The sequence below is a fragment of the Gracilinanus agilis genome, chromosome 3 (assembly GCF_016433145.1).
Source record: "Gracilinanus agilis isolate LMUSP501 chromosome 3, AgileGrace, whole genome shotgun sequence".
NCBI lineage: Eukaryota > Metazoa > Chordata > Mammalia > Didelphimorphia > Didelphidae > Gracilinanus > Gracilinanus agilis.
Genome location: NC_058132.1, coordinates 419,444,629 through 419,458,385, shown reverse-complemented (window position 1 = coordinate 419,458,385; position 13,757 = coordinate 419,444,629). Strand labels below are relative to the sequence as shown.

Sequence of the window (13,757 nt, the reverse complement as noted above, 5' to 3'; positions counted from 1 at the left end):
TTCCATTTACTTCTAACATTTGGTAATAGTCAAGAATGAATTCTCTTTGGAGTGGGAGTGGTGAGCCTGGTATAAAGGAGCCATTCAATGTCATCTGTTACAAAATCACATCAATTTATAGACTGTATTATTATCAGAGAGATGAAATAAATCTCCTTGGCTACTTGTAAACAATTATTCTTCATTAATTGGTGGGAGAAAAAGTCAGATTTTTTTTGAAAAGTAACTTTGGGAATTACTTCTGTATATATTTTTCAAAAATAAAAGTTTTCAATCCTTCTTATTAGAATTAGTAAATAAAAGTTAGCTGTGGCTCTGGGGCTTGAGAGCCAGGCTTAGAGATGGGAGGTATTGGGTTTAAATCTGCCTTCAGACACTTCTAACTATATGACCTTGGGCAAGTCAGTTAACCCCCATTGGCTAGCCCTTACCACTCTTCTACCTTGGAAACAATACACAGTATTGACTTTAAGACAGAAGGCAAAGGTTTGAAAAAAACAAAGTTATCTGTATATATATGACCTGTGACTCAAGACTGACATTTAGTTAAGATTCTTCTCATTGGTAGAGAGAGCAACTACTTCATGCTGAATGTTTATTTGGGGGAGCTGGTGAGATTTTGGAAGAAAGATCTGTATATTCTGGCTTTCAGCTTCAAGAGAGGACACATACATTTATAGATTTTCTTCAAGGAGAAGTCCCTGGAAGGAAAGAAAAACTCTGGGCAAAAGCTGGCACACAGAAAAGCTAGCAGCACCCATAGCATGTTCCTATTCTGAGCTTAACAAATAAGAGACTTCAGAGAATTTTCCATTGCTAAGATTAAGGACTTTCTCAGTCAAACAGAGATGTCTCACTCCCAGTGCAAGAACTCATTTGCTTTGTGTATGTTTTTGGTATGTTCACAAGTGAAAAACTTATTTGATTTCTGTTTGCTTGGATAAGTAAGTTTATTCACTATTGAGTGTAAGTGATGGTATTTGTCTACCTGGAATTTGATGAGAAGGAAGCTTCTGGGTATATAGTTTCAGAGACTCCATTCCCTCTAAGAGATAGTGACCAGGAGTATAACTTCAATCTATAGAACTTTTTTCCCTAAATTAATAATATGTAGGAGGGAATATAGCTATAATTCTAGCTCAATACCTCTTTATGATGAGAGCTGAGTGGCCAACCATGAGGCCTTAATTTTTTTGTTCCCTTCCTCAGAAGGAATCAAAGTCTTTTTTGGAAAAGGGTGGATGGAGGAGCAGAAGGGACTCTGGAGATATCTATCTATGCCTCCCAATGAGCCACATCTAGACTGACCTAAATGGATTCACATAACCTTCATGGGCAATACACTCTAACTTCACATACACAAACACAACTTTGGAATATTATTTTAAATTCTCTGGGTGCTTCTATAAAATTTATAATCATCTCCTTGCCAAGAATAACTTTCATCTAAAATCTCACCTTCTATAGGAAGCTTTTCTCAATCTCTCTTAATTCCAGTGTCTTCCTTCTTTTAATTTTTTTCGTTTTTATTTGGTATATAGCTTGTTTTGTATATACTTATTTGTATATTTTCTACCCTATTCGATTGCAAGCTTCCTGAGGGCAGGGACAGTTTCTCTCTCCCTGTCCCTCTCCCTGTCCCTCTCCCTGTCCCTGTCCCTGTCCCTGTCCCTGTCCCTCTCTCCCAGGATCATACAGCTAGGAAGTGTCTGACACTGGGCTTGAACTAGAACCTCCCATCTCTAAGCCTGCCTCTCTATTCACTGAAGTACCTATGCTCCTGTCTTTTGTCTTTTTTTTTGAATTCTAGAACCAAATGTTTATTGTTAAATTGATTCTGGATTTATATTTTGAGCATTCATATCAACATAATAGATCTTTATGGTGAGATTCTTTTTCATTTGCTCATTCTTTTTTAATTTTAGGGCCAGATTTTGAACACTTCTGGAAGGACTACCTGGGCTGGCCATAATGTTTCTTTCTTGGGTATTGAGTATTGTATTTTTCTAGTTACAGGTTCTCCAGACTGAGGACTTATATGCTTTGATTTCCAAAGTAGCCTGATGGAAGGAAAAAAGTCTGATCACTACCATCTGTTCTGAATTCTATAGGTTCTCAACCTGGGTTTGGGTCTGATCAGCTGATCAGCTAACATCAGGTAACTGGGAAGCTCTGCTGGTTGGGAATTACAGGCTTCCATTTGGTCTGGAATTCTTGCCCTGATTATTCATCTTTAGGCATCAAGATTATAGCTAGGGCTCCTCTCTGCCCCTGGTTTCTGAGACACACTGCTGCTATTTTGCTTCTTAACTTGCTTTTCAGTACACTGCCCTGAGCCTTCCATTGGTCCCTAATAAAATGCCATCCTTGGGCATGTGTCTCCTCCTCACTCTCTGACCCTTCAAGGAATTTTAAGGGGAGGTTCTTTTGTGCTGCTTCTTATGAAACTAAAATATATCAGATCACATCATACTTCAAGAACAAGTTATATTTAAAAACATGTAAACCCTTAAGTCCATAGAAATTAGATATTAAAAATACATATTTAAACTTATTCCTTTATCCCTTTTATAAAAAAGTACATACACACATTTTGGTTATGAGCATTTATCTTCTAGTCTCTTTCCATTGGGTTTGTGCATTTTTTAACCTGAAACCAGTAAGGAACTTTCTTGTACTTCAGTCTTTGATATGAATTGTTCCACACTGAAAAATGAGTTGGAGCCAGTTCGAAATAGCTTGAGAGAGCCAATTGTTAACTTCAATATGACTACTTATATATTAGAAATCAGGAAATGCTATAGATCAGGGCTTGCTTGTTTTATTTAGTTGATATTCTACTAGAGACGTAAGAAAGAGAGGAAGAAAATGTTAACAATGTTAATAATAACTTAGACATTTATTGTGGTACATTTTTTGCCTAGAGAGCTGGCTATTACAAAATTACCAGCATGCCCCTGTCCTTAGCCTTGTGAAAGGTTACCAAATAACTATGCTAGCCAGAGATATTGTAATTAGACAGACAAGTGATCTTTGATTAAGAGATTTTTCTTTAATGAGTTTTCAAGACCTCCTTCAAAGTAATGGGAAGTGTGGAAAATATCTTGCAAAGTTTTGGCAGGACTTATAAAGACAAATATTACCTTGTTTGGAAACTAGTCCGTTATTCAGCTTTAATGGGTTCAATGAAGTTTTACTAACAATTTCAAAATGATTTGTATATGTTAATCCTTAAATTCTGTATTAACTCTATACTTTGTTATAGAACTGTGGAATATGGGTAAAAGAGACTTTGAGTATTATAGGTTCAAACCCTTTTTTTTTTTAATACATGAGGAAATGGAGGCCAAGGAAGCCAAAGATCAATTTTTTGTTTTTAAGGAATAGGAATACGATATCTGGTCTTTTCTATGGCATTTAATTAAACCAAATTACCCTTATGAAAATGGCAGACACTTAGAAATGCCTTATTGTTTGAATGGTTTTGATAGAGGTATGTAATTTTCATTACTTAAAAAGTAATTATTTAATTTTGGTTTGCATAGTACTTTGGTGCCCTTAGCTATATTTAGATTTTGATCTGATTTAATGACACATCCTTGAAATTTTAAATATATTTTTAAATGACTAAATAATTATAATAAAGAACACTTTAAAATTACATTAAATTTAAGGATATACTAAATTAATACACTTAACACATTAATTTAAAAATGAATGAAATCCTTACATAATTTTTAGGGAGAGCAGGGTCAGTCAAGAATTATGCAATATGATGTCACAACTGAAAAAAGGGTCATGAGTCATTGCACATGAATACATTATGAACATAATCTAGCATAATTATACTTTTAAAATTTTCTAACTATGCACTAATAAACATTTCTCTAAATTTGATCATTTACCTCCATTTATTATTCTGCCCCAGCCAGCAATAAAACAGTTCATTCCTGGAGGAAAGACTTGAATCGCTTCAGGTAAACAAATGGGCTGTATGTAATCTGTCAAAATAATTAAAAGATATATATTTAGTTCAAATTTTCATGGTTCTGATATATACTCAGTTTTCAGAGTCCAATTATTTCAAATTTAATGGAAAGAACTTTTTATTTTTTAAACTTAAAAAACTTAAAAAAATAAGGATTTTAAAGTAATGAATCTCAAAGTTGGAAAGGACCTTAGTAGTCATCTGGATTTTGTTCTGGTTCCCCTGCAAAGCACCTCCACAACCCTCCTTGCTTCCAGACAATATAATCAGTTTATGTGTAGGCAGTATGATGGAATTGCAGGAAATAAGCTTGCAAGGGGAAACCTAAAAGTCACGCACAAACCAGGCCAAAGACCAAAGGAGCATAATTTACAAATTAAATTATATCCAATTTTCATACCCAAAATTCATATCCTGGTATCATGCTAAATCAGCAGAAGCCATCTAGGTGCTGCTTTCAGGGCCTTTTGGTCTCTCAGACAATTTCCATACACCCACATTAAGACCAGCAGAGCACCAAGTAGAGTTGATAATTTTGAGATGATGTGGACATATAAATTTTAAAGTTTTACTAACAATTTCAAAATGATTTGGATATGTTAATGAACTAACCCCAAGGTGGCACAGATAAAATTTAGTCTGTTTTCCAAAAAAAACCCTCTAAATATGAAATCTTGCTGCTTGAGTGTTCCCAGTACCAATCCATAGTTACATAAGTGACTCATCCCTTCCCCATCCTCTTCTTAACAGTCTGCCTTCACAACTCCACCCCCTGAACCTATTCTATCTACCTCTGTAGCCCCCTTGTTGTTTGTCTCTATCTTTATGTGCTTTTCCATATATGTGCCTAATCAAAATATGATTGTCTCTGTTTCTCCACTTCTAAGTCCTGGTCTTTTCTGGCAAGTATCCCCAAACTGGTTGTGTCTGCTCCCTTTTCATAATTTCAAAAATTAATGATCAATTCACTATCCCTGAAAGAGATCTCTCTTCAACATAACTGAGAAGTGGTCATTCAGCTTTTCTTAAAGAACATCAGAGGGAAAACTCACTACTTCACAAAGTGGCATATTTAACTGTTAGGGAGTCCCAGTGGTTAGGAAATTTTCATAATTAAGATTTGATTCCTCCATTAGAATGTGAGATCTTTTCTTTGAGAGGAGAGACCATTTTTGCCTTTGTATTCACAGTATTTTCACACAATAAATTTTCGTGGAGTTGACCAACTAGTGGATAGAGCACTGAGCCTAGAATCAGACAGTCCCAAGTTAAAATCTGGACTGACTCTTGGCAGCTGTGTGATCTTGAGAAAATAATTTAGCTTCTGTTTGCCTCAGTTTCCTTAACTGTAAAATAAGAATAGTAACCTGTTTGCCTTAGTTCATCAACTGTAAAATGAGCTGGAGAGGGAAATGACAAATCACTATCTTTGCCAAAAAAAAAAAAAAACTCCAAATGAGATCATGAAGACTTGGATACAACTGAAATGACTAAACAAAAAAATAACCTCATAGGGTTGTTGTGAAGCTCAAATGAGATATTTGTAATGTGCTTAGCATTGTTCCTGACAGATAGCAAGTATTATATAAATACTACTTATTATTATTATTATTACTTACTGACTAATACCAGAAGGTAATTATCATATCATCCTCCTTCCCCCACCATCACTTCTCTTCTTCAAGATAAAGATTTGCAATTCTTTTAATATGTAGTTCTTAATGGAGATGCAGTGGAAAGGATATTGGGTTTGAAATCAGAGGATCAGGGTAAGAACCCCAACTTTCTCTGATTATATATGACCTTTGAGAAGTCACTTAACCTTTCTGTTTCCTCATTTACAAAATACTGAGGTTGGATTTGATAAGATCTAACGTTCCTTGCAGTTCAAAATCCAAGATCCTGTGGAATGGTCTCAAAATCCTTTCTTCTTCCTCAGAACACGCATCACTTTATCATAAAACATGGTGCTCAAAATTGAGCATAATCCTCCATATATGGTCTGAGAAAAGAAGACTTTGGGACTATCATCCTAGTACTGAACACTATGCCTCTTAATGTGGCACCAGTTTGATTAAAATTGGGCTAGAATTGTTTTAGATGCAGTACTGTCCAGTCATTATTTGCCTATCTTGTGCTTATAAAGTTGATTTTTTCAATCCAAGTTTAAGAACATTTATTTCTTTTACCCATTCTATTATTCTATTCTATCTATCATATGCTATTCCTTATTCTGTTATTTGTTTTATTAGATTTTAGATATACTTTTGGATCTTAATTCTGTGATTCATCATATTTGACATTCTTCCAAGCTTTGTGCCTTCTGTAAATATGACAGTCATTCTTTAACATATTTATCAATATTGGTCTTGGATCAACAGCAGAGGTGATTCTTAATTGATCTACCTATATTACTTGCTACAGTACTTGCCCATATTTCTCCATCTCTTCCACAAAATCATCATGAAAGTCATCGTCAGATGTTTTTTAAATTAGGTATATTATGCCTATAACATTTCCTTGATACTTTAAAAAATGTCAGTTGATGTAAAAGAAGTTACCCATTGAAACTCGAGCAAAAGCAGGTATAAAATAGACTAGATACAAAACTACCCTAAAAAAAGTATAAAGTCTGCATATTTCAATTGCATGTGAAAAGGCTAGCAAGATAATGAACTTGTCTCCAGGGTAGAGTTCATTCATATTTTCATCCCTGGCCAGTCATCTATATAAAATTTCCAAAGGAATTTGAGAAGCAAAATGAATTGAATCAAAACTAATCATTCCAAGACAATATTAGAATGGCTGACTGAGAGCAGGAGCTTTTTATTTAGGTAGAATCTGTCTATCAGAGAGTTAAGCCTTTTCCCATTTCTCGCCTAGAGGTAACAAATAACCTCAAATGGAAGCTGAGAGGGAGATAAGAGAAAAAAAGTCCTGCCAATTGTAATCTATTGATTGCTACTCAAATAGTGAAAGAGCTTAAAACTCTAGCCTGTGCTTGAAACTTCATTTAAAGATATCATATCACCATCTGGGACAAGTCAATGGCTGATGGTGGAACAAGACTGCAGCTCCCTATCAAAGAATGAGCCCAGGAGAATAGCAGATCAATCAGTCTAGCAGAGATGCTTCATTCTGTGAAAAGACAAGCATGTAAGCAATGGACTTACGGAGACTGGTGGCAGTGGTCAAAGAGCAGAACAAACAACAAGTAGCCATTTAGCCCAGTCTAATAGCAACAAAACTAGTGAGGAATAAGAGTAGCTTGACTGAGTCTTAACTTTTATTCTACTTGCCTTTCTGTAATAAGCAGATGTCGATCTTTAGAGTTTACCTAAATCATCTAAAAATATATCATGGATACACGATCTAGACATAAAAGGCTACCATAAATAAATGAGAAGAACAGGGATCATACTACATATCACATTTATGGATAGGAGAGGAATCTATGTCAACAAGAGATGGAAAGCATTGTGAAATGCAAAATGGATGATTTTGAGTACATTAAATTGAAAAATTTTTGTACATATAAAATAAATGCAGCCAAGATTGGAGGGAAAGCAGAAAAAAGGGGAAAATTGTTTATATACAGCCTCTCAGATAGAGATCACAAATCTTAAAATATATAGAGAACTTTTTAAAATTCATAAGAATAAGAGCTATCTCATAATTGATAAATGGGTAAAAGATATAAGTAGTAATTTTCAGATGAAGAAACCAAAGCCATACATAGGTACATGAAAAAATGCTCTACATCAATTCTGATTAAAGAAATACAAACCAAAAGAATTCTGAGCACAAAACCTCACAAACATCAGACTAGCTAAAATGAAAAAAGGGCAAAATGATACATGTAGGAGGGAATATAGAAAAACAGAGACACTCATGCACTGTTGGTGGAACCTTGACCTGATCCAGCCATTTTGGAGAGCAATTTGGAATTATACCCAAAGAGTTAAAAAAATGTGTGTATCCTTAGACTCAGCAATGCCATTGCTGGATGTGTTTCCCAAGGAGATTGGGGAAAGAAGAAAACAACACATATGTTTCAAAATATTTATAGCAGCTCTCTGGTGGCAAAGAATTGGAAACTGAGGGGATGTCCATCAGCTGGTGAACAGCTGAACAAATTGTGCCATATGATTATGATAGAATACTACTATGCCTTAAGAAACAATGGACAGATTGATTTTTTAAAAACTTGGAAAGAACTATGTGAGATAATGAATAGTGAAATGAGGAGAACCAGGAGAACATTATGCACAGTTACAGAATTAATCCTGGAAGAGTTACCCCCAGAAAGTAAACAGAAAAGTGAGATATGAAAGACTTAATTTATATGTATATGCTGGCCACCTCAAGGATACCTTTTGAGATGCAGGGAGGTGTGGGAGGGGGTATGACACTAGTGGATAGGGTTTATTATGTAGATATGAAGAAAAGTAAGCTAAACTTATTAGAGATTTATGATTTCCCTTCTTTTTTCTTTGTATATCCAAATGCTTTTTTCCATTCAGTTTTGTAAAATTTGGAATAAATAAATAAATAAAATACAAGATAGTTAAAATTACATGTTAAAACTAAGTCAGTATGCAGCCACAGGGATCCTTACATAAAGATCTGTAGATTAGTGGCCCTGTTTTTTTTTTTTTAATTTGATACCACTTTTGTAGAAAATCTTAAATGCCAAATTAAATAATTTTTATTTTGTCTTATCAGGAGCCTCTGATGATTTTTGAAGAAGGAATATGATCAGTCCTGTGCTTTAGGAAGATTAATTAAAGCTATTCATAATTCCATTTGAAAAGGTAAAGACTAACGATTGAAGGACCAGTTAGGAGACTATTACAAGGGAGAGGTGAAAATAGCATTATCAGTATAGAGAATGAGAATGTTTGAAGAAATGTGGAGTTAGACATAAAAAGAACTTGTTTAAAGATTGGATGTTATAAGGGGATTTTTAGGATGTAATAAGGGAATCTGTAGGATGTAATATGAGACTGAAGCTAGGGGTAATAGCTGGTAGGAATAGGGAATAAGGCAAGGCAAGGGACCCAAGGCTGGAGGTAATCAAGGGAATAGACTGGGTAGTAGGGAAATTAAGGCAATATGGTGGATGAGCAAGGTACAATGATGAAAGTTGGTAGTTGAGGTGGTAGAAGAAATAAGGGAATGTCTGAGTTTAGGGAGTATAACACTGAGGTAACAAGGATTACAAGGGAGAGGATGAGTTAATCTAAAGCAGGTAACAGCAGCAGGGAAATACTGACTGGGACCCAGGTTAGAGACAAAACAATGAAGGGAAACAGACTGAGCCCTTCAAATAAAGGACACTTTTACAGAGCAAGGTTAGAGCCAGCCACGGCCAGCTTGAAATTGACTTGAGGCTTTAGTCAGTTTCACAGGAAGGGACTAGAAAGGAAGTATTGAAGTTACACTTCCTCCCAAAATGGATGCCCTCAGCTTCCCTCAAACTCCAGAAAGTATGTTATTCCTCTCTCTCTTCTCCCTCTCTTATTAATCAACTAATGAAGTAGCCACAAGGTCTTCATTAAATACAAATGGGGTTTATTGTCTTCTAGGATAGATTGGCAGGGTAGAGGATACAAGGTAGCCCTAACAGCCGCTTAGAGAAACTTCAGGTGGGGGAAGAGAGGCAGGAATGTGAGACTGAGAAAGGACCTGCCTTAACTCTCAGGTGGTTTTGTAATCAATGGGGTTAGGAAAGTTGGATACAATGATTCAATTGGTAAATTGTTGCAAGGGTAAGCCCTATTTGATTATTTAAAATATCAAGTTTAAACTAACACTCTGAACTACCCTCCTTTCAAACCCTCACAGGAGCAGTTCCACTGGGTTTTACATGTGTCATTTGAGCAAACCCTTCTAAATATCTATAGACACCCTTTTATTTTCCTATAAAATGAGAACAATGCTTTTTTTAATCAAGTAAAATCAAAATTAGAATGTGAAAAAACAAGTAAAATCTATCATAGTTCTAAGATTTTTTTAGATGTTCTTTTTAAAATTATTAACTCATATTAACTGATCTTAACATCACTCTTATTATTTCCAGGTGATTCCCTAATACTCATATGAGGAATCTGGAATTTTATGGAACATCTTCTAATTTAAACCAATAGCTTATATAGGATAAATTGTATATTTAAAATGTTTCCCATACATCATTAACACTATAAGTTAGGTAGTCAAGCTGTTATTTCCATTTTGCAGATGAGAAAACTGAGGCTTTGTGATATCAAATAATCAAGGTTTCCTAACTCCAAGTTCAATGCTCTTTCTCTTATATCACATTGCTACCCTCAGTCAACATGAAGTAAGCTTATTTAAAATTAAATATTGAATTCTACATATTCTGAAAAGTCACCACAGCATGAAAATACTCTAGTCCTTTTTGCCAATTACATAGTTACAATTTGTGCTTTTGCTATTCGGAATTAACATATAGATCCAGGATTTCTACATATTAACTTTTGTAAAGGTTCTAATATAGCTAGAGATAGGTAAATCATGTAAGATGATTTTATTCCTTCCTTTGTAGTGTTTTGTTTACTTGATTTCACTTCTATAGAAAGCTCAATACATTTAGCTCTACTTGGTCACTTTTTGGAAAATTAGTATCAGGTACCTTCATCAAACTAGTCATATTATTATTTTTAACTAGTTATATTTGACATAAAATGTCTAAGATTAATTTCCATATTTTTGAAAATAAAATTAATTAATTTTGATAAATTGTGTAAATTAATTCAAATAGATTAGATTTGCATAATGGCTTACATGATCATAAATAATGATTTATTTCCTTTTACCTGTGTAATTCACTTTGAATTGAAGATGCATCAGAGCAATGTCACTGTCCTTTGTTCGCTTATTGTAATGTGGATTTATGATAATTTGATCAATCAGCTGAATTACTGTTTGAGAATTTGTCAGATTCAATGTACTGTGAAGGCCTAGGATGGCTTTCCACTGAGATGTTATTAAATTCCTCCTAGAAGGTAAAATAAGAAAAAAACAAAAAAAGTTCAATTATAGTCCATAGTGCTTCAGGCATCTCTTTACACTGCTGTCCAAAGATCTCCATTTATCAATATTTTAAAAATTAATTTGGTTCTCTTAATTACCTTCTAGCTTCTGAATGTCCCCATTATTATATGCTGTCACTTCTTTCAACAAGGAGTGTGAGCCCCAGGTTCAAAGTATTTGGAGATGGCAGCAACAGCAATTAGTTGAAAAGAACCAGGTAGGGATCACAAGAAAAATGAGGTATTTGTAAATCCTTGATGGCAAGTTTGGGGAGTTCTGGTATTTATAATTGCATGATATTAATAATTTGTGAATAGTCTAGCATATTACACCTTGAATATGCTTAAGAATTCCTAATGGTATTGTTCATTAATAATTTCATGCCAAAGAATCAACAGTGGGCTTTTAGAATTAAGCCAACATAGTGTTATTTACATCATATGCCCCAAAACACAAGGACCCATTGGAATAGATGAGTCGATGATAATTGACAAAGAAGGAAAGCACAACTACTCAATTCCTATTTTATTCTGTATTCTGTTTGGAGTTAATATCCAAGATTAAGTAAGGAGCTAAAAGCGTCTTTAATGAATTCAAGTCATTTTAGGTTCTGAAAGAACTGCCAGATATGATTGTTGAACCATGACAATGGTGATCTTTGAAAGACCATAGTTGTTAGAAATATCAAAAAAATTATTGAAGAGCAAATGTTGCCCTGACTTAGAAGGGGGAAAAAAAGAGGGAACAGTCTGGAAAGTAAAGAATAGTGAGCTTCAGTTTGATTCTTGGGGAAACTCTAGAAAGGATCATTAAAGTCATGGTTGGTAAACTTCTAGAAAAGGAAGCAGGTATTAGAAAGAACAAGCATGGCTTCACCAAGAACAAGTCATGCCGTATTAAACTAACTTCATTTTTTAATATGATTATAGAAGTGGAAGATGAGAAAAGTGTAAATACAGTTTACTTAGATTTAAAAGTTTTTAAAAAACGAAATATCTCATATTATTCTCATGCAGAAGACTGAGAGCCATAGACTTGATAATAATATAATACAATGGATTCAGAATTAGTTGGATGGTTGAACTGAAAGAGTTGTTATTGATAGGTAGGAGTCCTTTAATGGAGTACCCCAGGAATATGTACTTGCCTCTGTACTGTTTTATCAGTGACTTGGATAATGGTATACATAGTCTGCTCATGAAATATATTGAAGACACAAAGATGGAAGTAATAGCTAACACACTGGTTGATAGAACCCAAAAGTATTTTGACAGGACAGAGCTTTAAATTAAAACTAACAATATGACATTGAATTTAAAAAAATCTTGAAGATTAGTTCAAAAAAATCAATTCTACAGATATAAGATGGGGGAAGAATAAATATACAGAAGTTGTTCTGAAAGAGATATGGGGATGTTAGTTGACTACAAACTCAATATGAACTAGCAATTTGAAAAACTTAACACAATCATGAAGTGCAATGGGAAGGGAATAGTTTATAGAAATAAGAATGTGATAATTCCACTGTATTTTTCCCTTGTCAGACAACTTTTAGGGTATTGTGTTCAACTCTGGGTGCCACAGTTTAAGAAAAGCCTTGATAAAATGGAGAATAGCCAGAAGAGGCAACCAGAATGATGAAGGGACTTGAGTTCAAGAGATAGATTGAAGGAATTCAGCATTTACTCAAGGAAAAAGAATGAGGGAGGAGAGTAGAGATGATAGCTGTATTCAAGTATTAAAGGGCTATTACATGGAGAAGGATTTGTTCTGTTTGGCCCCAGAGGGCAAAATCAGAAGCAGTATGCAAAGAAGATATTTAGGCTTAATATCAGGAAATATTTCCTTACAATCAGAACTATCAAAATGTGAAATGACTATGGGTTTCCCACTTCTTGGGGGTTGTCAAGCAGACATAGACGACCTCTTTATAATGATAGTTCTTTCATCAACTGGATGTAGAAGATGAATACTGAGGTTCCATTCAACTATCAAATTCTATGATTCATAAATTAGGAAGAATAAATGATTTGTGGAAATGGTGAAGAGTTTCAACCTAGTTGGATGGCAACCAAGACAACTAAAACATGCATGGGGATATTTCATCTAGTCACAGCCATGAGTATTTATCTTGCAAAATTCTAATAGCTTAATGTCACCTTTTAAAAGAATACCAAACTTTGACTGCTTTGTTGTCTAAATATGGAAAATACTCTTCAAATTTATCTATCCATGTTATAGATGAAACTATTTTCATGATTTAAAAATTTACTATTATATGCAAAGTATACATACACACATATAATTTTTCATTGATGGCAGTTTGCCAGAAAATATCATACTAAAATATGTCATTTCTATTAGATCATTTTGTATGTTTTCATTATCAATGTTTTCAGTGTCTACTATATGACTTTTACATAGTCACAATATGTACATATAGATATGTAAATCTCAAACTTACCCATATACACAATGTGCTGCTGATACTAGCCATTCATTGCTAATAAGAGAAGCACCACAGATATGGCGCCCATTGAAAAACAGAGAAACCATCCAGGGCCATGCCCCTTCCTTGGCATTATTTCCACCAACAATTTTTGGGTTGGTTTCTTGAGCTATTTGTTTCCCGCAAGCTATTAAAAATAAAATAGGATAAAAGAAACAGGCAATATAGTGCAATTTCTTGAGTTTCTTTTAATAAATATTTAAT

The 13,757-nt window shown here is 34.3% G+C and overlaps 1 protein-coding gene across 1 annotated transcript in view; it reads right to left on the bottom strand.

Annotated features, from left to right (window-relative positions):
* TMPRSS15 (transmembrane serine protease 15) overlaps nt 1–13,757 on the bottom strand; it is a 153,136-nt gene that overhangs the window by 2,862 nt on the left and 136,517 nt on the right. The window contains exons 22-24 of the mRNA XM_044666902.1: nt 13,509–13,680; nt 10,828–11,009; nt 3,906–4,001 (exon numbers count right to left, since the gene is read on the bottom strand). Coding sequence (XP_044522837.1) covers nt 3,906–4,001; nt 10,828–11,009; nt 13,509–13,680 — 450 coding nt within the window. The remainder of the gene's footprint in view (nt 1–3,905; nt 4,002–10,827; nt 11,010–13,508; nt 13,681–13,757) is intronic.